General features: G+C 46.5%; 1 protein-coding gene across 1 annotated transcript in view; it reads right to left on the bottom strand.

Moving 5' to 3' along the window:
• The window catches only part of RAB40C (RAB40C, member RAS oncogene family), a 68,028-nt gene that overhangs the window by 12,196 nt on the left and 31,097 nt on the right, over window positions 1-24,735 (bottom strand). The window contains exons 3-4 of the mRNA XM_074965724.1: window positions 14,309-14,369; window positions 10,697-10,757 (exon numbers count right to left, since the gene is read on the bottom strand). Coding sequence (XP_074821825.1) covers window positions 10,697-10,757; window positions 14,309-14,369 — 122 coding nt within the window. The remainder of the gene's footprint in view (window positions 1-10,696; window positions 10,758-14,308; window positions 14,370-24,735) is intronic.

Raw genomic sequence — 24,735 nt, 5'->3', positions numbered from 1 at the left:
ATTTCTGCATAACCAAGAGGAGGCATCAGGAAAGTCCTGTAATGGCAGGGGAAATCAGAGTCCCAGGGAGAGCTGCTGCTACTGCATTAGCTAGAGAGGACTAGATTGGGCCTACTGAAGAGTAAGGGTCTATGAAGTCTTGACAGGGTGTTTGTTCTGGCTACCAATGCAATGCACGTTATTTCTGCTATGGCGTTTTGAATATTTAATGAGTGAGCAAATTGTGGCTTGGAAAACAAGCTTTCGAGACTGTGAGAGAGAAGCATACAAGAGAACAAAGAGAAAAACAAGGCACTAGGAAATTACGTGATTGCAAAAGGACTCCGCTTAACCCAGGTACATGCTATTTAATAGTATGATTGTCTGGAGTTTGATATTCATTAGCAACCCTGTCCCTAGAAGGCTGCTGGGAAGGAAGGCTTGGAAGAGCACCTATCCTTCTCTCTGGTTCAGAGGAAGCCGCATGTAAGCTGGGTAGAAAAATCCTCTGAACTGGAGGACTGAAGGCATTTACTGCAACCAGAGCGGTTACATTTTGTCCTTTGCCCCCTCCTCTCACCTTGGCTTGAGTTGAATGATTGACACAACCCATGTATCTGCTGTGATCTAACCAGCTGTAAGGCAGAGCCCAGCCAGCATCTGAGAAACAGCAAAAGGTGCCAAAAATTCCAGTATCCCACCAAATACTGTTAAACCATCAACTGGGTAAACAGGCAACCCATCAGAAATGTTGTTACTAGGCAGAGCTCAGCAATATTTTTATTGTGTTATGGCTGCAGCTTGGAGACTCCGATCCAGGCTGCCCATGGAATAATCTTAGAATGCATATTAAAAATGAACTGCAGACAGCTGTCTGGAACAATTTATGTAGCACATTCTTTGAACCTCTGTGTATTACAGCCATGTGAAGGGTGGTGGTCGAGTCTCCACAGCGTCTGTGGAAACAAGTTTAGTTATTGGCATGCGCAAGGGTGCTGAAAAGAATAGCTCCTCCTCAGACTAGAAACTATCCAATACTTGAAAAAGCCACATGATTGCTGCAATGTTATTTACTCCCATAACAAGCTTAGGAGCACTAGTTGTGAGCATCAGACTAGAACGATTTACAATAGAGAAGGGTAAAAGACTAGAAGCCAAAATGGCATATAGATTTCTGTACCATCTTAAACACAGTTAAATATGCTAGGTGTACTGTATGACACTGCAAAGGTTAAACAACATTAACAACTACTTTGTTACATCCTGCTGAATGTTGGGCATTATTTTTAATACATACCCATGCAAATAAAACAACTTCAAAATCAAGATTTGCATTTCTAAAGGACTGGTGATTTCCTAACAGGATGCAATTTCTGCTCATTAGTGTAAGCAGAATCTGATCTTCACAGGCATCAGAGGATCCCAAGTGACAGTGTCGCCCAAGCTGTGCCATGAACAAGAAGGCAGTTTAGAGTGCCAATCCCCTGGTTGCAGAAGGGAGGGGAAGACTGGCGCTCTACTGATTGTTATTAGACCACAGCTAATCAGAATTCTGAAAATTCAGCTAATGAAGCTGGTTTGTTCTTCGTGCTTAGTGCCCAGTTATGTGCCACAAGTTACTGCTGTCAAAATGCTTCCCAGGTCACTCTGATCTGGCAGACTAGATTGTATTTGCACCACTGTCAGAGATGTGAAAGTGTATAATGATAGCAGGCCCTTGCTCAAGTTGTTTGCTTTTAAGCCCTGAGAAATGCTATTACACACACTAGGCTGCAGACAAATTTAAAAGTCAAACAGTAATCTGCTGGCCCCTATGGAATCCGCTACAATTACAACTGCAGTGTGGACACTGCCACATATCCTACAATTATTCAAATATGGTGAAACCATGGCATTGCTTGCTAACTGCACCATGGCAGGCTTAACATGGATCAGTTCAGAGGCAGTCAGATGCTTCAAGGTATGCTACTACTGGCTATTTCTCTTCTGGGAAAAGTCTATTTTCTTTAGTATGTGGTCTAGCAGATGGAGTACAGGACTAGGTAGCCTGATCCCTAGATTCTGTTCTTGACTTTGCGACATTTTGCTGGTCACCTTGATCCAGTCACAGTTCCGCTGCCTCAATTTACCCCTCTATAAGATGGAACTAAATGTCCACCTTGTTGGGGGTAGAAACAAGGTGTTTGACGCTTGACTGATGTTTATATAGAAAAATGCTTTGAGATCATTGAATAAGAGGTGCTACTGAAGACTAAGCCATAAATTCCAGAACTGATACCTTGGTTAAGAACAAAAAGTCAGATTAACCTGGCAGAGTGAGAGATCCTAATTCACACACTTAACCCTTTAATGTCAGGAGCATCTTAGCGTGAGGTACAAATGCCAACTAGCAAGAGCCCTAATAGTGACAGTTACAGGTCTACTGAGGGTTTTTGCTAGCTCAGAGCCAGGCAAACTATGGCCCGCGGGACCATCCTGCCCGGCCCCTGAGCTCTTGGCCTGGGAGGCTCACCCCCGGCTCCTCTCCCACTGTTCCCCCTCCGACACAGCCACGCCGCTGCACGGGCAGTGGGGCTGCAAGATCCTGCTGCTCTGAGTGGTATGGTAAGGGGGTGGTGCGCGGCAGTGGGGGGGGTTGGGTAGCGGGTCCCGGGGGGGGCAGTCAGGGGACAGGGGGCAGTTGGATGGGGCAGAGGTTCTGGGGAAGTCAGGGGTCGGGGAATGGGGGGGTTGGATAGGGCGTGGGAGTCCCGGGGGGGCTGTCAGGGGACAGGGGTGTGGATAGGTGGTGGGATCCCAGGGGACGGGCAGTTTGGGGCTGGGGGGGTCAGGCTGTTTGGGGGGCACAGCCTTCCCTACCCGGCCCTCCATACAGTTTTGCACCCTGTCATAAATATAAAGGGAAGGGTAAACACCTTTAAATCCCTCCTGGCCAGAGGAAAAACCCTTTCACCTGTAAAGGGTTAAGAAGCTAAGACAACCTTGCTGGCACCTGACCAAAATGACCAATGAGGAGACAAGATACTGGAGGAGACAAGAAAGCTGGAGGGGGGGAAACAAAGGGTTCTCTCTGTCTGTGTTGTCTTTTGCCGGGACCAGAGAAGGAATGCAGGTCAGAACTCCTGTAAAGAGTTAATAAACAATCTAGTTAGATATGTGTTAGATTCTGTTTTGTTTAAATGGCTGATAAAATAAGTTGTGCTGGATGGAATGTATATTCCTGTTTTTGTGTCTTTTTGTAACTTAAGGTTTTGCCTAGAGGGAGTCTCTATATTTTGAATCGGATTACCCTGTAAGGTATTTACCATCCTGATTTTACAGAGGTGATTCTTTTACTTTTTCTTTAATTAAAATTCTTCTTTTAAGAACCTGACTGCTTTTTCATTGTTCTTAAGATCCAAGGGTTTGGGTCTGTGTTCACCTATGCAAATTGGTGAGGATTTTTATCAAGCCTTCCCCAGGAAAGGGGGTGTAGGGCTTGGGGGTATTTGGGGGGGGGGGGAAACGTTTCCAAGTAGGCTCTTTCCCGGTTATATTTGTTAGATGCTTGGTGGTGGCAGCAATAAGGTCCAGGGACAAAAGGTAAAATAGTTTGTACCCTGGGGAAGTTTTAACCTAAGCTGGTAAAAATAAAGCTTAGGGGGTTTTTCATGCAGGTCCCCACATCTGTACCCTAGAGTTCAGAGTGGGGAAGGGACCTTGACACACCCTGATGTGGCCCTCGGGCCAAAAAGTTTGCCCGCCCCGTGCTAGCTGCTCACACTTCTGATTAGAATACAACCTTGTAGGATATTGAACATCTATGTACTGTCCAAACTCACTAGTCCCAAGGTGTTAAATCAGTATGGTGGGTCTAAGTAGCTGAGGGCCTGTCTATACTTATGGCTAAATTGGCACTGCTGTGATTGATGCAGCAGTGTTGATTTAGTGGGTCTGGTGAAGACCCACTAAATCAGCGGAAGAGCGTCTCCCGTTGACACAGCATGGTGTAGACGCCGCTGTAAGTTGATCTAAGTAACATCGACTTCAGTTACATAACGTACATAGCTCACACAGCTTAGTGTAGATCAGCCCTTAGTTACATGAGTGGCAGATGAAGTTGTTGTAAAAAGGCATGAGAAAAAAAGGAAAAATAAGAACTGGAACAGCTAGCTGTCAAGCATGAAGAGCAAAAGCCCTCATCACCCTCCCATTTCAAATCAGAAAGAGCATGCAAGGGTAGGGTGGGGAAAAAGCAAGCCAGCACCAGAAGGTAGAGATCAGTTTGCTTTTCCAGACATCCTGGCCTGTCAGTTAGGAGCACTCCTCTGACATGACAGCAACTGAGTTAGCCATCACCACCACTTCTTTCCTATTTATTTTCTCTGCCTGAATTCCTGAAGCCTGAGCTGCACTGACAGTATCTGCTGGGAAGCTGCTCACACAGGTTTCAGTGATGCTTCCCCATTCTTCCCTGCCTCAAGAATTTAAATTCATGTAGTGAGAGCAGAGGCTAGGAACACTGAGGTACTACAGAATAGCTTCCATGAAGACCTTTCTGCAGTAGAAGCAGAAATTGAAGCTAGAGAGAGGTCAGAAAGATTAGAGCGCTATACCCTCAGTGGACAATTATTCCAGGTGGTGAGCTATCTGGCACAGTTACGATATGAATGGCAGCCCCTACTACACAGATGCACAGCCCCAGGCTGTGATTTACATGTTTTGGATCTTCCCCATCCCAAATATGGGAAGGGGCAATAGGGGGCTGTTCAAGTTAGGACACTATCAATCACACATTCTATCTGAACAGTTTGTAACTATTATTTGTACCATCCAAGGTCACTATTAACAGAAAAGATTAGAGACAAAAGTATTTCCAGTTAGGTTATTGAGAGTGTGTTTAGCAGAGCTTTGGGTAAAGTTTACAAGAGTACCTAAATCTCCCTGACTTTCACAGTGCTCAAATCACTTTGAAAATGGGACTTATATGCTCTTGAAAATGTTGCCATTTGTGACTACTCTGCTTTTCCGTTTCGTTGTAGTCAGTTTCCCCTGTCTGTATGCACCTTTCACCCAACAACGAAGAGGAAAAATGACATTCTACCACCACAAAAACTGGCGGGGGCCTCAGGGATAGGTATAGGGCTACTTAAAAAGAGGCTGTTAAAGTATGGGATGGGGAGAGCCCACAGCAACCCTGTGAGGATTTCACAGATGAGAAAATGGAGGCACATATAGGTTGGAGTGCCTTGTAGATCTCTTACATTCAGGAGCAGAATTAGGACCAGAATGCAAATGTCCCAAGAGTCACCTGTTCCAGCCACTAGGCAACACTGCCTGCAACAGGCTACTGCTAATTCTGATGATGACCCAGTTACGGAGAAATGCACGATTCTTAACTAAAGAACACTAACAGACAAAGGCAGCATGTCAGACCACAGCCTAAAGAATTTAGCCTAATGGTCTACTGGCCTACATCACTGTTACTGCATTTTAAAGGCCTTTTGGCTACACTCTTAAACCTGCAACTTGGTACTGCTTTCCTTCAAGCCTAGACAAATCTTTTACCTTTTTAAAGCAGTAGGTAGCAAAGTGAGTTAAATCACCTATTCCTTGTCAAAGGAGATGGTGTGGCTTTGTCACTTGCCCTACTGTACTCCAATCATTTGTCCATGGCTCCAAGCATCACTTAGTCAGGTGGGCTTGTTTGCTTAGGCTGAAAAGGGGACTATTCATTGCCCAATATCTGAAATTGGTTAATTTTGGACAATGAGGTTTGTCCAATCCTTATACTTCCAATGACTGACTTTTTCCAGAACAATGCACGTGCCCAACTGAGGTGACCCATAAAAGTATGTAACGTTGTTTACCAAGTCCAGTAACCCAGACACGCTGATAGTGCGCAATCTGCAGATACTGCAAAGTGTTCAAGACACATGCCTCCTTGTTAATGCAGACTAATCTCCTCTCACAGTCCAGAGCTCGGGCTGAATGAGAAGATGTATGGTATGGGAAAGGGAATTGTCAAGGCAGATTCTCTTCCCATTCTGAGATTGCTTCCCAGTCCATGGTAATTAGGGCCAAATTTCTTAAGGGAACTTCCACAGAGGTTTTGCTCTCCCCACTCCATTCATTCTCCACACCAGAGTCAGGTGCAACCTCCCTGAAGAGGAGATGCTTCTCAGACCAAGCAGCTGCTTGGCATTTATAGCTAGGAGCCTGAAACTTGGCTCTTGGTGAATGGTAGCTTTCAAACAGAGGAAAGGGCAAAGATGCCAGTCTAGTGCCAAGTCTGTAGGAGCCTTTTCAAGAGCCAGAAGGTGGTGCTAAGAAATTAATGCACCAAAGCCCATCCTTGCAGAAAATTCTACCTTCTGGTGCAACCAGTCCCTTCCCTTTGCTTGGCTACTTAAAGAGCAGTTTAAACTAGGATGGCCCTTTTCCTGAAACATGTGGCCAGCTTCATGAGAAACAGCGGGCATGATTTATTTAAAGGGACCTCATTCTGCAATGTTTTAGTCTCGATACAAAGACACCCTGAGATCTGCACAAATATTTCAGCGAAAGCTCAGGCTACACAGTTCATTCTACCATGAAGGACAGTAGGCACCAAACTCAAGACAGCCGTTAAAATTTAGAATTAGTGATCGCTCTATGTTAATCTATTCCTCTACAGAGTAGGATTTCAAGAACATCATGCTGTGTGTCGCTTTGAATCCTAGAACGGCTGTTGAATCAGTGTGAACTGAAGGAAACAGCTACAACCATAGTTAACAGCTATTTTTGTTTAGAATATGACCAGGTGCAATCACAGGGATTTGCCGTCTGAAACTGCCTAATTTCTAAATTCTCAGCTTTTTTTTTTTTTTTTTTTTTTTAAACACATGACTTTACAAATTACAGCATGGGCTTTCAGCTACTAGTATTGAATGAAGGGTTATTACAAACCACAGTGGAAGGATCCCTGGGCTTCCTGTCCTTAGCCTCCAAAAAGTGCCCAAGTTTCACACACAAACGCTTGTCTCATGAGAACAATGCTATAAGGTTGCAGTGGAAATTGCATTCACATGCTGCAGAGAGGTTTTCATTTTGTATCCTTTTGCTTTTTAATAGGTCAGCTCACTCACTATTTACACTCAACCTTTAGGATCACTTAACAAGCAAAAGAGGTGCACCTGTGGAAAGGGAAGTTACAAGCTACGCAGAATCCGGAAGTTTTGAGAAAGACAGAAGTTGTACCTTGCCACATAAACTCTCTGATGACTGGCAGCTCTATCTACATCCCTGCACACAGTCCTTTGTCTATACTAAAATGACCCCTGCCACCCAGATCAGCTGTAAGGTCTGGGCTAAAAAAAATTTTAAAAAAATCAAATCACATCCCTCACAGACTGCTCCCTGGTGGCAAGGTATGCAGGGAAGGTAAGTGAGGCATACTTTCCATATAGATAAACACTTTCAAGCTTTTGTTAGTCACTGTGGGGTGCTGGTGCAGGCATTGTTGGATGTGTGCAAACACCAGCAGTTCCAGACTCTGCCATTCAAAGGAAACACCCAACACTCTTGTATAGGGGAGGGAGGGAAGCTACTGCCTAAGAAAATGCTCCATTTGAGACTGAAAGTCAGCTCTCCCAATTCAGTTTCAATAAGAGGCTGCCCCTCTGTGGCACCTTATCACACCACAAGTCACTCCAACAGACGGCAGTGCTGAGGACAGGCCTAGTTACAGGAATTAAGTGGTTATCCAATGCAGCCATCTTGCGTTATTTATTTTGATTTCTAGTGGTATAACTAGAGTGATCATATTTCCCAAAGGGAAAAACGGGACACCACACGGGCCTGAGCTGCTCACCCAAGCCCTGTATCCCCCGGCCCCCCCATCATTGTTCGCTCGAGCCCTGCCTGCCCCTTGCATGGGGCTGGGGATGGCGTTGCTGCACACTCAAGTCCTGCCTGCCCCTTATGCGGGGCTGGGATCGCCGCTCACTCAAGCCCTGCCTTCCCCTCCCAGAGGCTGGCACTGCCGCTCGCCCCCGCACATTCTTCCACACCCTACTTTTTTGACAAGAGTGGGCATTTGTCCCGTTTGCTGGTGCCAGCTGATCACCAGTTAGTAAGAGCAAATGGGACAAATGCCCACTTTTGCCAAAAAAGTCAGGATGTAAAAAAGGGACTGTCTTGGTCAAAATGGGACATATGGTCACCCTAGGTATAACTCCATTCCAGTTCTGACATGGTAACAGGTTGCTACACACTGCAAGGCTGCTTCTTTAGCCTTTTGTTTCTCCTTCATTTTTGTACTTGTATTGTAGTAGCGCCTAGAGGCCCCAGTCATGGATCAGGACCCCCTTGCACTAGACACTGTACACGGACCTAGAGATGTCCCTGCTCCAAAAAACTTTGATTGTAAGTTAGAAAGCTTCTAACAGCAATAGTTTGGAGAGCAGCTTGTATCTTTGAATCCTGCAGAGTGAGGTAGGAGCTGTCAGTTGGTGTTTCCTGTCAGGATGATTAGGAAATCTAGAGGGACTCATCGTCTAGTTCTAACCCTGGTTTGTAATCAGCCATCTCTGTCTGTCAAGAGTTTGGTTTGTGCAATTGACTCTAATAAGGTTTCAGGAACAGGAAAAGATTGGCTTTGGTCAAATTTCATTTGATCATCAAAATACCACATGGTATCAGAAGTTGGATGGGACAAAGACCTGTCCTGACTACACATGTTTTACCAGGAGTGGAGTTCTTCTAGAGCCCTCTGGAATGCAACTTTGGGGCAGAACTTTCTCAGGGGCAGGAAGGGGAGTTACTCTTAAAGTTCCTGTATTATATTAGGTGTGCATGTACAGGAACTCTGTGCTCCCCCATTCCACACACACACAAATCATAGCATGAAGTGCTGCTGCTCCTCATTGAGAGAGCCATAGAGAGCAGCAGCCAGAGACACACCCCACAGAACCATCCACAACACTAGAGGTTTGTACATAAAAGAACTAAATTTGACACTTGGAGGAGACCACGCATGGTATGCAGTCTCGTGCTCGCATGTCTAGATCTCAAGTACATTTGTAGGAAGTCTTAAGGAAAGAAGGCATGATGGCCTTCCCAGCTGGAGAAGTAGCTTAACAGCTCTGGGTAGTGAAATCCAAAGAGCAAAAACAGTGAGAGATTAAGTTGAAGTGGCAGAAATTCAGAGGCTGAGGCCTTCCTTAGGTAATTGCTGGATGTACTGGTCCAGTCAGTGAGCCTTTAGACAACAACTGGTTCTTGAAAAGGCATCAGAGGGATATTTTCCAGAGCCCCTCTGGGCCAGAGAAATGAGCAGCCTAAGTTTATTTGGCTTAAGGGGACTTTATTCCATGGAGCCTATCATTTTACCAGAGAGATTTAGTTAGTGATGCCATACTGCTGTGGTAACTAGGGACAACTATTCAGAGAACTGGGCAGGGTCTGAGTCATGAGATCTTAGACGTCAATGAGAGATGTTGGGTTAGACCGAGTCTCTACTCTGGAGCTGGGCCCAAAGCAGAGGCTCACATTCTACACTTGGGGGAATTCTGTGCCACTGAGGAATGCAGAATTTTGAAGAATTCCCTGTTTCCCCTGCAGAATTTCTGGCCTCCATTAGGAGCCACTGGACTCCGCAGAGCTCAGCTTCCAATGAGCAGAACGCCCAGCCTGGCAGGGCTGGAGGCTGCACGTTCTTGGAACCTCATTCTCCCAGGAGGGAGAGGGCCTGGGGGACCCAGCCAGCTGTGACAAAGGGTGAGGAAAGGCAGGGCTGCACCACACCACGTCCCCTGGCGGGACAGTAAAGAAGTTGGGGGGAGTAAAGGCTCTGGGGATACTGGTGTCTGGGCTCGGGGTTGCACTGCGGCTGGGCTCTTGGGGGAGGGGGAATGTGGGTGTGTGGGCTGGGAGATGCCCAGTGGCTCGGCTCTGGGGGGGGTGGGGTGGGGTGGGAGATGCAGGTGTCTGGGCTAGGGGGCCCTCACACAGTCCCCTCCAGCACCCCAACTGAAACTGGATTGTTGTAGGGGTTTCATTAACTCTCTACTCCTGAGGGAATCTTTTTTGCTGTTGTCTGTACTGTTGACATACTTGTTGACAGTTATTTTGAAATCAAATACCAAAATAATTGAAACTGAAATTATATTGTGTTATTCTGACAAATAAAATATACAGAATTTTAAAATATTGTGCGTAAACTTCCCCCAGCAGTAACATTCTAAGCCTTCACCCCCACATTTTAAGGGCTGAGATACCACATCTGAACCAGCCCTTCTGGTTTAAGGCCCAGGTCAAGTACATAAACTGAAGAGGCTCATTTTCTGGAACTGGAACAGACTAGGTAAAGCTGGTCTCATGAGTTTCCTGTCATTTGAGGCTTACCAAGTCAGCTTTCAGCCAAAATCCTGAACTCCAACCTAACCCTAACGCAGATCCAGTTCAAAGACTGCCCCACATGATCTATACTAGTAACCATACCTCCTCAGACCACCTACAGTGTGCTACCTCGTAGAGTGGAGCACTGTTTGTATTCCACTGCAATAGCATAAGTCAACACCCTGGAGAAAGTCTCCCCATTTGTGCATATGCTGATCAGAAGGGCAGGGCCAGGACATCAGAAGGGAAACATGAGATGCTGGATGGTGCTGTCGGGCATTAACTTGTTTCCCATTCGTCTGGAGAACTTTGATGGTGAGCAGGCCTAGTCCAGGGCAGCAATGCTGGTAGTGCTTACCTGAGCACCTCTGGAGTAGGATCTGAAAATGGTGCAGAATCTCCCCTGGCCAGATGTGTCCCTGAAACAGAAAATCCAACAAATTGAGAAGAGTTAGACAGATGAGTCTCTCGTTAGTAGGGGGTTCTCCAGACTTAAGTATGAACCAACCCATCAGATAGTCACACCTGATCTCTTTGTACGTGCATAGTACCTGGCAGCTGGAGGGAATGTGTGCTGCTCTGCAAGATGCTTTTACGTGATTTTGGAAAGTTTTTCCTCCCCAACAGGTGACCATCTTTAGGATATACCAGGAAGTCCCCTGCTGCAGTCATCATCCTTCCTGTGGAGCAGTACTCTATTTGCACCTTCTCAGCACTACTCCATGATTAGGGCTGCCACTTTATCACAGCATTTTTAAAATCAAAAAGTTACAAAGCAGTCATGGTAAATTTAGTAAAAATCATGGATTTTGAGATTTTTAATAGAAAATGTTGTGATTGATGAGGAGGGGGTCGCAGCAATGGGGCTGAAGAGCAAGCCCATCCTGCACTCACCCTGCAGCGGCGGCTCCCCACTCTGAGCATGGTGACCTGGCACACAGGGTGACAGCACCACTCAGGTTTGGACTGGCTGCCCCCTTGTCACGATGGGTGGGCCAAACAGGAGCGGTGCTGTGATCCTGCACACGAGGTCACCATACCCAGAGTAAGAAGCCGGAGCCAGGCCCAGTCCCACAGGACAGGAGCTGTCGCTGCAGGGTGAGTCACCAAGACAAAGACAAGTCAAGGACAAAACAGGAAAATCAACGTATCCATAACAAACCTGCAGCCCTCTCCATGACGAACCAAGAGGCAAACCGAGTCACTATTCAAAAGGGCAGGGCATCTTCTCTTTAATTTCGCTCAGCTCCAAGTGAGACTGGCCTAGGAATCCCTTCTTTGGCAATAGTGCAGACCTAGCCTATGCTCTTAACATTTGTATTTAAATTTTTTTTTTTTTTTTTTTTTTTGAAGTGGCAATGAGAAAGTCCTCCTTGAGCTCATCCATTCAGAAGCCCTTACGAAAGGAAGCTGTATCAGTGACCCTTTCTGGCTATAGGAGAGACCTTTACACCCAGTCCTCCTTGGGTGTAAATCCACCATGTGTGCAGATACTTCACAACACACCACCACTGGGAACAGCACACAGCAATACAACGTATTCTGCAGCACACACAGGCACAACAGGGTGCATTACAGACACTAAACACCTCAACTCTTTATTTGTAGGTATAAGTCATTCCTTGAAGTTTATTTAAAACTTGACATTAACACAGAATTTCAATGAGCATTTGTGGACATCTGGGAGATTATGCTGGAGCACAGCATAGTGATCTAAGCAATGTCTACTGAAGTACAATCCGAGGTCAGGCTAACCAGACAGTGCACTGGGAGATCTTCTGCGCCTGTTGTGTCCGTTCGATACTGATCTAGGAGGTGCACGTCAACAAGCAATGGGAATTCTGATCACCCTGGATCAAGTTTCCCAGAGACTCAATTTCAGACTCATCAGCTGCCTGATAGACTCAGCTGTGCTTTAAGTTTCAACACAGCACTGCACTCAAATTAAGCTTTGAAATGTCACATTATGGAACCTGGGCATCACTGTGATAGCTCAATGTAGACTTCTGCTTAATGTGCAGCTGTGGTCAAAAAAAAAAAAAAAGCACACAAAATATTAGATTGCAAAAGGAATAAGATAGTGATTAATACTGAGATTATAATAATGCTGTTATATAAATGAAAAGGTGTGGCCTCATCTGCATAGTGCGTGCAGTACTGCTCACTGCATCTCCAAAAAGATATTTCAGGATTAGAGGGGTTCAGAGAAGGACAATGAAAAAAAACAAAAGGCCTAGGAAAATTCTCCTAGGAAGAATTACTGAAAAGACTAGGACTGCTACCTTTGAAAGATGGCGAGTAAGAGGGGACATGATACATAGCAATCCCTATCTATATAAGCAGCAAAGGAAGACTGGGAACTTCTGTTCTCCCTGTCACATAACAACAGTAGGACAGTCAATCAAATGAAAAGGGGAATTCAAAGCTAGTAGAAGGAAACATCTTTTCACACATGTAATTGAACTATACAACTCAGTGCAACAGAACACAGAGTCCAAGAACTTAACAGGATTCAAAAAGAGATGAACATTTACAGGAACAACAAATATCCAGTGTTTTCATAATGGTACACAATTTGTGGAAAGGATATTAAAACCTCATGCTTCAGGGCTTAAGTCAATCTCTATTAGATCAGGGTGAGACCTATATGCTTCAGGGTTCTTAGATTTTCCTCTGAAGCACCTGGTGCAAGCCCCTGATGCAAGATACTAGACTAGATGGACCACAAGTCTGATCCAGTCTTGCAATTCCTACTTGCCCACCAAGGACTCTTCATGCAAATATCACTCTCCATTCTCATTGTTCTCTGCTACAGAGTCAAGTTATTGAAGTAAGCCCTGTTCAAGAAACTGAATGCAGTCTATGCCCTTTTAGTTTTGGGGTCTGTTCCCTTCTCATCATAGGGTTCCCCCTCACTCCAACTCTTAACCTAAAGGGTGGAAGCCGGGGCCCAACAAAATCCAGCGCCAGCTCTCTGGGAACAGATGTGGAGCCCCACAACCAGGTTCCTTTCCTTCTTTCCCTGTGTGATCTGGGAAGCTAGGCATTGTAGCCGAAAAAGGATTTTTTTTTTTTTTTTTTTTTTTAAGCGCGGGAAGGTTGTGTGGGAATCGGATGACATGCTGGAGGAGATTAAAAGGGGACCACACTGGGAATAGAGGATAGTGGTCTGGTTGTTGGGACTGGATGTGCAGATGGTGTGGGCTGACTATAGTTTTAGAGTGTGGGAATCCAGCCAACAAAAAAATTTGGTTATGTATCCCAAATTTTCATGGGCCACATACTGAAAAGAGGATCTGTATTAATGCTACAATGTGAGTTATATGATGAAGAGGGACACTAATTGCACCAAAGCAGCTTAGGTAAACTGTCTTGTCATATCAAGCCTTGTAAATGTCAGAGGTAAATGTCAGGGACTGGTGGTGGCTGATGCAACTAGGAATTGTGTTTCTTTTTCATTTGCTTAAACTGATGAAGTCTTTAAATGATATCCATTTAAAAAAGAACCTCTTCTGTTCAAAGACTCCTTACAATGGGGAGCTCAATTCAGTTATGCTTTCCCAGATTTCTGTGGAAGAGTGTTTTCCAGGCTATTCATGCATGACTCAGGTTGCAATACCATTTCCCCTTGCCTGCTCCTTGTTTAAGTTTCAAGAACTCACCATTAGGAGGTGTTCGCAATACCTAGACTCAGACTACAACACAAACGTTGTTTAAACTCTTCATAAATCTGTTAGTCTTTAAGGTGCCACCGGACTCCTTGTTTTTGTGGATACAGACTAACAGGGCTACTCCTCTGATTCAAATGAAAAGGGGAACGAGCAGTAGGCTAGCATTTCTTACAGCATTACAAGTGAATTGAAGCATGCTTTCAAAAGCTATCTATATTCCCTCTTTAGTCACGCAGAGCCGTCACCATGTTCGGAGACACTGGGCCTGCTGCCAAGATAGCTTAGAAACGTAAACTCACCAGAGTTCCAACTTGACCCTTCTGCCATCCAGCAAGATAGTGGTGGTCTTGTAGTCAATTCCTGCAAAGAAACCAAGAAAAGCTGAACAAACACTGAGCAGGTCTTTAGAGACACAAACATGCAATCTACTTTCCCCAGCTGCTGACAGTTCTATGGTTCAAAGGTTTGCAGAAGATAGTGTATCGGAGATGAAGCAGCATCAAGTACATATGGAGTGCTTGGAAGTAGAAGAATGATCACTAAAGTAGCTCCACTGGAAAGCACTTTGCTTTGATGCAAGAATTACCCTTCCCCCAACCATGTTTAACCCTTTTCATCGTATCCAGGTCTTCCAGTCTTTGAGAAAAAACTGAAGATCCTGGTTACATGGAATTTATAAACTTGTACCACTACCCTGAATGACAGTGCTGAGTATTAAGTTCAAGCTTTTATGCTGATTAACTGGAGCGTTGGCAACTTTACATCAGAGGAGCTTTTAATTTATTTAGCCTGAGAACCAACAGTCTTCCTTTCAGTGAAAGGACATCACCTCCCGCAACTTTCACTAAGTGTAACTATGATCTAAAATTGATGCTGAGAGGTTCACCATGGAGACTGATTTTATGTTCAAAAAGATGAAACTGGAACATGCAACAGAACTGAATACTCTTAGAGAAACTACTATTGCAAATGTACTTCTAAGAAAAACGAGTTATCTCACTAAAAAGACAGACTTAGTGACAAAGGCACTCGCTCAATTTCACTATATTAGAAGAACAGTTACCGCCTCCCTTATCACCTACATCAGAGGTGGGCAAACTACAGCCCGCAGGACCGTCCTACCTGGCCCCTGAGCTCCCAGCCTGGGAGGCTAGCCCCTGGCCCCTCCCCTACTGCCCCCCTCCCCCACAGCCTCACCTCACCGCGCTGCCAGCGCTCTGGCCCGTTGCTCCTCCCAGGCAGTGCGGTGACATGGCTGGTTCCAGCCGGGCAACGGGGCTGCGAGCTCCTACCACTCTGAGCAGCATGGTAAGACGGCGGGGAGGTTGAATAAGGGGCAGGAGATCCTGGGGGGCAGTCAGGGGACAGGGAGGGTTGGATGGGGAGGAGGTTCAGGGAGTGGTGGTCAGGGGATGGGGAACGGGGGGGCGGGGGGAGTTGGATAGGCGTGGGAGGCCTGGGGGGCGGGGGGAGGGCTGTCAGGGGACAGGGAGAGACGGGGTTGGATAGGCGTGGCAGTCCCAGGGGTCCTGTCAGGGGACTGGGAGCAGGGGGGTTGAATGGGTAGGGGGTTCTGAGCGGGGCAGTCCGGAATGGGAGGGGGCGGGGGCCAGGCTGTTTGGGGGGGCACAGCCTTCCCTACCCGGCCCTCCATACAGTTTTGCAAATCGCAATGTGGCACTCGGGCCAAAACGTTTACCCACCCTGACCTACATTCATGTCACGATAAGGAGACTGCAACACACACTACAGGATCGCACAGCATTACATCAAAATCAGTTTGAGAACCATGCTCCAAACCACAAGGGGCGAGTCCAAAAACTCCTACGGCTAAATCTGCTGAGAAGTCAGAAATGTATTGCAGCACCTCACGGCTTCTTTGTTTCTGCAGAAAGGATCATTGTAGGAGAGTCATCTCAAGTCTTGTAAATGTCAGGGACTGGTGGTGGCTGATGCAACTAGGAATTGTGTTTCTTTTCCATTTGCTTAAACTGATGAAGTCTTAAAATGATATCCATTTAAAAAGGAACCTCTTCTGTTCCAAGACTCCTTACAATGGAGAGCTGAACTCAAAGTTACGCTTTCCCAGATTTCTGTGGAAGTGTGTTTTTCCAGGCTATTCGTGCATTGCTCAAGTTGCAATACCATTTCACCTTGCCTGCTCCTTGTTTAAGTTTTAAGAACTCACCAGTAGGTGGTGTTCACAATACCTAGACTTAGGGCATGGCCTCACTTGCAGATGTAGAGCGCTTTGAGTTAAACCCGCCTTCGGAGAGCGCAGTAGGGAAAGCGCTGCAGTCTGTCCACACTGACAGGAACAAGTCCACTGGCATGGCCACATTTGTGGCACTTGCAGCGGCATTGGGAGTAGTGCATTATGGGCAGCTATCCCACAGAGCACCTCTTCCCATTCTGGCGCTGTGGCTTGTGGAAGGGGGCGGGTCATTCTGGGTCCTGTCCCAACGCCCTGTGATGCATCACTTCGCATCCCAGCAATCCCTGTGCTTCCATCCACATTTGGCACCATCTTTCAAAGTTTTTTGTACTGCGCACACTGTCTTCCCTTTCGGTCTGCGGGAATGGAGCCCGAACTGCTGAGGAGTATGCTGACGAGTCTTGCCAGCACGTCACATTTGTCAGTCGAGTTATTCCTTATGATCCAAAGTGACAGTGAGGGCTCCGACGATATCAACTCGAGTAACGCATATGACACGAATTTGCTTGTGGCATTCACAGACATGCTCACCACCGTGGAACGCTGCTTTTGGGCTCGGGAAACAAGCACTGAGTGGTGGGATCACACCGTCATGCAAGTCTGGGATGGTGAGCAGTGGCTGCAGAACTTTCGGATGAGAAAAGCCACTTTCATGGGACTGTGTGAGGAGCTCGCCCGCACCCTGCAGCGCAAGGACACGAGATTGAGAGCTGCCCTGATGGTGGAGAAATGGGTGGCTATTGCAATCTGGAAGCTGGCAACTCCAGACAGCTACCGATTTGTCGCTAACCAGTTTGGAGTGGGAAAGTCGACCGTTGGAATCATGTTGCAGGGCCATTAATCACATCCTGCTCAGAAGAACCGTGACTCTGGGAAACGTGCATGACATTGTGGACAGCTTTGCACAAATGGGTTTCCTTAACTGCGGAGGGGAAATAGATGGCACGCATATTCCAATTTTGACACCAGCCCACCTAGCCTCCAAGTATGTTAATGAGAAGGGGTATTTCTCCAAGTGCTTGTGGACCACTGTGGGCGTTTCACTGACATTAACACAGGCTTGCCCGGAAAGGTGCATGATGCATGCATCTTTCGGAACACTGGCCTGTTCAAGACGCTGCAAGCTGGGACTTTTTTCCCCAGACCAGAAGATCACCATAGGGGAAGTCGAAATGCCCATTGTGATCCTTGGAAACCCAGCTTACCCTTTAATGCCATGGCTCATGAAACCCTACACAAGGAGCCTTGAGAGCAGCAAGGAGCAGTTCAACAACAGGCTGAGCTGGTGCAGAATGACTGTGGAGTTGCTTTTGGCCATTTAAAGGGCTGCTGGACCTGGCCGATGACAGCTTCCCCGCGGTTATATCCGCGTGCTGTACCCTCCATAATATTTGTGAAGGGAAGGGCAAACAATTCACTCAGGCATGGAACTCTGAGGTTTAACACCTGGAGGCTGAATTTGAACAGCCAGAGAGCAGGGCTATTAGAGGGGCCCAGCGCGGGGCTGCAAGGATTAGGGATGCCTTGAGGGAGCAATTTGAGCCTGAAAGCCACCAGTAATGTCTGGTGCCCCGCACAGGAGTGAAGTGCAGTGGTTCCAATATTAGTAGGAATCTGTGTTTGCTATGCTGACTTGCAATGCCTGTTTCTTTCCTGGGCTAAGGTATCCTTTACTTTATGCAATAATAAAGAATGTTTTCAAAGCCAAAAAAAATCCATTTATTGAAAAGAAAATCCATTTATTGAAAATAAAAAACTGCTTGGGAAACAGAAAGGGCAAGGGGGTGGAGTGGGTAACAGTACAATCACAAGTTTGTGTATGTCCTGTTCTCATACTCAGACTTTCTGTCTGGAGTGCTGTGCAATGAGTGCTGCACTTCAGGATGGCTACACTGCATGGTGATGGGGGTTGAGTGCAGTGGGTAACGGTCGTAGTTTTCAAGGCCGGGTGGTGAAGCTACAGGTGTTGGAGGCAGTTGGTGGCAGTAAGAACCCGGATGTTGGGGAGAGTGGGTAGGAGGTGACATGGGTGCACAAGGGAAAGAGTTTTGGGACAAGGGCTGTGGGTGGGGGGGAGGGGTAGTGCTCGGCCTGCATGGCTCCGAGCGCTGGGATAGAGTCCGCTTGGTGCTCCATTATGCTTATCAGCTGATCCATGCTTTGCTGCCGGAGTACCGCGCTTTTGTGCCGGTGCTCCTCATTCTGCTGGCGGATCCTCCTTTCACTGTCCCGCCACTCCTGCACTTTTCGATTTTCGTTACCTGAATGCTGCATTACTCCATGCAACATGTCTTCCTTGCTTCTACGTGGCCTCTTTCTGAGTCTTTCGAGTCTTTTGGCCGGTGATAACATGGATGGATGAGATCTCAAGGTTGCATCTGTAAAGGCAAAATGCAACACTTAACAGAAGCAGCGTTGTTCACACCAGACAGAGCAATGATTCCCCCGTACTTAAGGGCAAGCACAGTCTACACAATAGCATAATTTGCCCGTTCCAAAGCGAGCACACAGCTCACAAAATGGTGAGTAAGCACAGGGTCAAGTGTGACTGGTGCTGGTGACTGTTTCACGGCTGTACTGTCCTCTGGGTTTCTGTGCCTTGGGGAGAGCCAACAATGGCAGGGGGCCCCTATACTGAACACTGTCCCCACATTTTCCACAGGAGTTTGTCCTGGAAGATATCTTGCTGCTGAGGGTGACCTGGGAAGCAAGGGAGGGTCTTCTACTGCAGTGTAGCTTCCGCCCTTGCCCAGATGCAGCTTGCCTGTGTGCAGTAATGGTCCCCCCACCACTCATGGCACAGTGGTGTAGAAAAATTGTCCCAGTAAGGCTAAGGACCACAGTGGCTCTCCCGAGAAACCTGCGCAAGCACATTGCCCAAGTTCTGGATGAGACCTTTGAAGAGATCACTGAGGCCGATTACCACGATGTGAGAGAGCACATCAACACCCTATTTTGCATCTAGGCATGCATGCAGCCCAAACCCTCCTCGCCCCAAGAGCCCGCACCGAATAACTTCCTTCCCAAAATAAAAGCTGCTTACCGGGAACCTCCTCTGGTGTTTGTCCTTCCCCAAGCACCGGCCACCGTGACTGGCTACCTTCCTCCTGGCTTGAGAACAGGGGCTGGCTGCATGCATCTAGGGATTCCGGGGTGTCTTCCTCCACCTCAGCACCCTCGCTCCCACTTTGCTGCTCCTCCTCCTCCCCCTGCCTTGTTGCACTGGACTCTGAAGAGTCGATGGTGGTCCTCGGAGTGGAGGTGGGGTCGCCCCCATGTATTGCATCCAGCTCTTTGTAGAAATGGCAGGTTGAAGGGGCAGCACCGGAGCAGTGGTTTGCCTCACGGTAGGCATTCCGCAGCTCCTTCACTTTAATCCTGCACTGCAGTGCGTCCTGGTCATAGCCCCTTTCCATCTTGTCCCTTGATATCTGACCGAAGGTATCATAATTCCTACGGCTGGAGCGCAGCTGGGACTGGACAGCTTCCTCCCCCCAAACACTGATGAGGTCCAGCAGCTCACCATTGCTCCATACTGGGGATCGCCTGGTGAGTGGAAGCATGGTCACCGGGTAAGATTCGCTGAGAGTACTCCAAGCCTGGCTGAGCAAACAGGAAGGGAGTTTTCAAAATTCCCAGAGAATTTAAAGGGCGAGTCTGACGGTTGGTCACCTGAGGGCAGGGCAGTAGAATTCAAAGTGATGACCAGAGTGGCTAGAACAGGCATTGTGGGACACTTATGGGGGCCGATCAAAGCACACTAACAGACCAGGGTGTCCACACTGGTGCCGCGGTGCTCCAGCGAGGGTGCACCAAATGTTATTCCACTCACCGAGGTGGAGTACCAGGAGCGCTTTAGCTGCGGAGTCAGAGCACTCTACATGCCTTGCCAGTGTGGACGGGTAGTGAGCTAGTGCGCCTGGGGCTCCTTTAATGCGCTCTAACTCGCAAGTGTAGCCAAGCCCTTAGACTACAACACATTGTTTTAAACTCTTCATAGTTTAGTCACTTGGCAGTGAAAGTTGTTAGTCTAAGACGAACCATGCGACTCGTATGCTACTTGGGTCAAGTAGGGCAATGAGCACTCTTCCTCTAGAAATGCTTGGAAAAGGATCAGTCTGAACTAGGACACAGTTTATAAATGTTGCTAAAAATCTGAACCAGAATTCTATTGAGCCATAGGCTCAACAGCATAGAAATATCCAAAAAGTTCCTGACATAGACCATGTTCAAGAGTTAAGTCCCATTTATGTGAACATATTTGAAAACTTCTGGATAAACAAGGATTTTTGTTAAAGATCAGGGAGCCAGTCTGCTTGCCGTGTCCCTCAGTTTTAGAGGAAGCTGAATCTCCTTCCAAAGTGGTTGAATGGAAAAGGCTACAACATTCCCAGTGAGCACACACCCCCCTTTTAAAACTAGCCAACATGCTGTTCATCACACCACAGGTATGTGGGGAACAGAGTGCACCCCACAAAGCCAGCTGGCTTCAGGTGTGGAGGGAGCCAACTTGCTGCTCTTCAGCGCTCTGGATTTAGGGAGCCTGGAGGGTAGTGAAGTTTACATTCCCAGTGGCAGCACTGTAAAGAGAGCTTAGGCTACAGTCCAACCCTGTTTAACCAAGCAGAGTGCCATCTTCATAGACAGAACCTACCATGTTGGGGCTCAGCCTTTCTTCCCCTCCAGCTAGATTTCTCAAGTCTGGAATTAAAAAACAGCCAGCTGTCAAGTTACCAAGTGCATTTCCTCTCTCCTGGAACAAAAGTCCTTCCCTGATAACCTATTAATAGCCACAAGTTTGGTCAATAAAGTATTCCGCCCCCCGCTATCAGACTTCTGCTGATGAAAAGTTAGATTTGAGCTCTGATTGGGGGGCTATAAAAAGCCATAAAGATAATTATCTTGAATTCCAACTATTTCCAGTACTTAACCACACAGTACATACAGTTTATATTTTAGCTTCACCTGGAGACAAGCTACTGATCTGGATTTACTTCCATAGATAAAGATCTCTCGAGTCCCAATCCACACGCTACTTGAGAACTGTCAGTCCAGTCCCACAGCATTAATGCTGGTGAAAGCTTGCTCCCGCCCATAAAGGACAGACACTGTAAGAAAACATCCTACCAAATATCCCTTAATGGAACACTGACCACCCCAGACACAGCATTACTCTGAGGGGGTTCTGTTGGGGGACAGAACTAATTAAGAATGCTGCCTTGTTTCAGCTGTAATGCCCCTGGAGGCTCTGCTCCGTACAGAGGTGCCCTGCTGTTTTTCATGCGCCACAGCTCTTTGCATAAGGAAAGCACTCAGATGGAAAGCCCTCTGTGCCAGCATTCAATTGCATTAATGGAACACTTGTAAAAGTGCTAAACCAAGCTGACTACAGGGAATAGCAGCATACTCTTATGGGTGCAAAGGCCATGTGTTTCCAAAATACCTTTGCCAGGGTGAAACTAATCACTTGGCTATTGTTTCTTTTAAAAGCCAGCAGTGCTTGATTGGTTCAGGGAGGGTGGAATACGCAGGCTCGAATACAAACAGCAAAAATACAAGCCCATTAAAGGAAGAAAAAGCGCTATATGTAGCCTCCACTTTCATTAGCCGCCTACTCTGTACATGAAAAAAAATTCCTAGTACATCCTGAACAGGCAGCAATTACCCTGTTGTGAATTTATGCTGGTTAGTCATAGCACCAGCACTTGCTGCAGTTCTATGTAAAAACAGTCTGTGTACTTTAAAGAATCAAAACAGACTAAGAGAAGGTCTTTGGGCCTGAGCACATTTACAATAAAAGCATTAAGCAATGGGCAAACATCTCTATCAGGAGGTTACCTAGCAGCCTCTTGCACTCCTACTTCAGACATAGGTGTGTTAGATGCCTAGATAGAGGCAGAGGGTTAAAGCAGTAGCCCTTCATCTCAAAGCCTTTGTTCAAATGAGTGAGTTTGGGGGTTTCACTTTAGCCTGCCTCCCTCCCCCCCAGCAGGCCTCTTACCACATGACTAAATCAGACACTGTTAAGACGCAGCTGGCAGTCTGGGCCTCACTCAAGCAGACAATAGAAAGAGTGGGCCATGATAGAGGTACATTGGCAAAGCTGTGTAGCAGAAGCTAAGAGCACCTGCTCCCACCAAGCCTGACTCTAGGCAAATGACAGTCTTACTCATTAAAACAAGTAAAATAGAAAAATTAAGTGTGTAACAGAGATCTGGCTGGTGAAAAATGTGACAGCATTCTCCTAAGACTGTACTAAAATAGAATCAGACCAGACATCAGAACGTTTCCTCTCTTTTTAGGTGATGGAGTCCCATTTCCTGCCAACTGAGGAAGGGTCCCTAGAGTATTTCTAGTGCTTTGCTCAGTTAAATTTTAAACGTCTTATGCAATGGTACACAGCAAGGAAAGTATCAAGTCTGCCTCCAACTCTGCACTTAAAGGTTCAGGCAGCTGCCCAATAATTTCTGTTTACAACTGTTTAGTTAACTCCTAAAGGCAGCCCATATATTTTTCTGTGGTGCTTATTCCTTGGTATTTAAGTGCTGGAAAGGGAAATTGCATTTAGTGTTGCATACCAGCCACACCCATTGACCACTATCACAGCACCCTGCAAGTTTGAGAAGCCAGGAATTTGTATTCGACCAAGTCAAAATCAAGACACTTCTCTATCTGCTAGACTCTTCTATTAAAATATATTGGTGTCTAAATACTAACTGGTAACTTGAGTCTTAGTAAACTGAACCACCACTACAGCTTGCATAGTTTCAAGTGCTCTTGCTGACCTTATCACCAATCATGACTGGCAGTCACAAAATTTCCGCATCCTGTATCAACACCAATCTAAAAGGTACCTGATCGTCATTGGTGGGGGTGGAGGAATATATATGTTACATGCAATTGCAACATTTCAGAGGTGTCATTTGGAAAAACATGTACATCTGCACAGAGCTGTACAGGTCTGGCCTATAGGACTAAATAAGATTCCTTCAAGAGCGTTAGCCTGTGAGATTGTGCCTTTCATGCCCTTGTTGTAGGTAGCTCAGTCTGTTCGAGCAGTATGCTGCATGTGTCTGCAGCTTCCTGCTGGGCTGGCGGGAGGCTAATGCTCATACAACCATGCAGGAACACTGGCAGCCCCATCAAATCCATGGGTATCCTTTACTGCTCCTGGGAGTTACAGTGATGACAGAGGCATCTGAAGTCTTATCTTGCAACACTGTTGGCACTGCCACAGCTAGGTGCAGGACCCACCCATCTGTACTTTATTATTTGTTTTTAGAGAAACCATCAACCAGAGGCAGTTATTCAGCTGTATGCCCCATCTGCTGACAGAGTCCACATGTGAGCCATTGCAGGAAAGGGGAATTGCCAGACTGGTACTGACACAGCCTTGCAGCAATAATCTAAAGACTCACTATTGCACAACAGAGCAGAACACTCCTTTAAGGTTTTGGAATCTGCAGCCCTGTTCCATACATGTACCCGTATGTACTACCGCATTCCCGTCTGAAACCGAGACACACATCACGCTCATTCAACTCAATAGTTACCATTTTAATTTTTAAAAGATTATACATGTTTTAATCCTATTAGAGCAGAGGTGTTCCCTTAGGCAGCATGTGTCTAACTACAGCTACCAGGCGTTTGCTCCCCGTTGAAAGCATCAGGCTAGACCAGACAAGTGAGCCAGGTGGAGTCATGCTTGATTTGCTGCACATTTGCTACAACAGATCCACTGTTCAAGTGTGCAGGGTTACGCTTTTCTTTTTGTCCCGTTGATTTTGCAACTGAGAGATGAGTCAGGACACAGTATTTTCATGTTCATCGGCCACTAGGTGCCACTGTCGCACAGAAACTTCTGGCAATGCAACAGCCTACTGCTCAGCCATGCCACTACTTCTCTCAGGTCCAGAGGAGGGCTGATCTTAATTGGTCAGCTTCTAAAGAAAGTTTGAAATTGATTTCGGAGAGAGTTCAACTGTGGTTACAGAGTTTTCCCCCCCTTTGAACGTACAGTCTACCAGTAGCACACTACAGCTCATTTTGAAATAGGTGTCTCATAGGTTAGTCAGAACTAGTTTTGATTCCATGCCGAACATATCTACTAACAAGCCCCATACTTGCTACTATTGTGGCATATGCAATATCTATGAAACAGTCCGATAGCTGTGGCTGCTAGGTAGACCTTTCCTACCCTCAGGGTGCACAATACCAAGAAAAATATATTCTGATGTAAGGCTTATGTCTTTTTATTGGTTGAGGATAAGATCACTTAATATCTTGTTGGAAATATTTTGGACATGTTGCAATGGATGAAGCCTGAAAAACCAGTGTGAGCTGTTGCCTCTAGGCCAGAGTGCATGCTAGCTCTTCTGCTATCTTTCTAATTCAACTACAGCCCGCTAGACACTTGAGATTTTGTAAGTAACTAAAACTATTTGGCATAAGATGCTGTAACTGAAGGTGAAAGACCACCATATCAGACACATTCCTCCTATGGTCGCCAGG

Source organism: Natator depressus, chromosome 10, assembly GCF_965152275.1.
Source record: "Natator depressus isolate rNatDep1 chromosome 10, rNatDep2.hap1, whole genome shotgun sequence".
Classification (NCBI taxonomy): domain Eukaryota; kingdom Metazoa; phylum Chordata; order Testudines; family Cheloniidae; genus Natator; species Natator depressus.
This window is presented reverse-complemented; position numbering and strand designations above follow the sequence as displayed.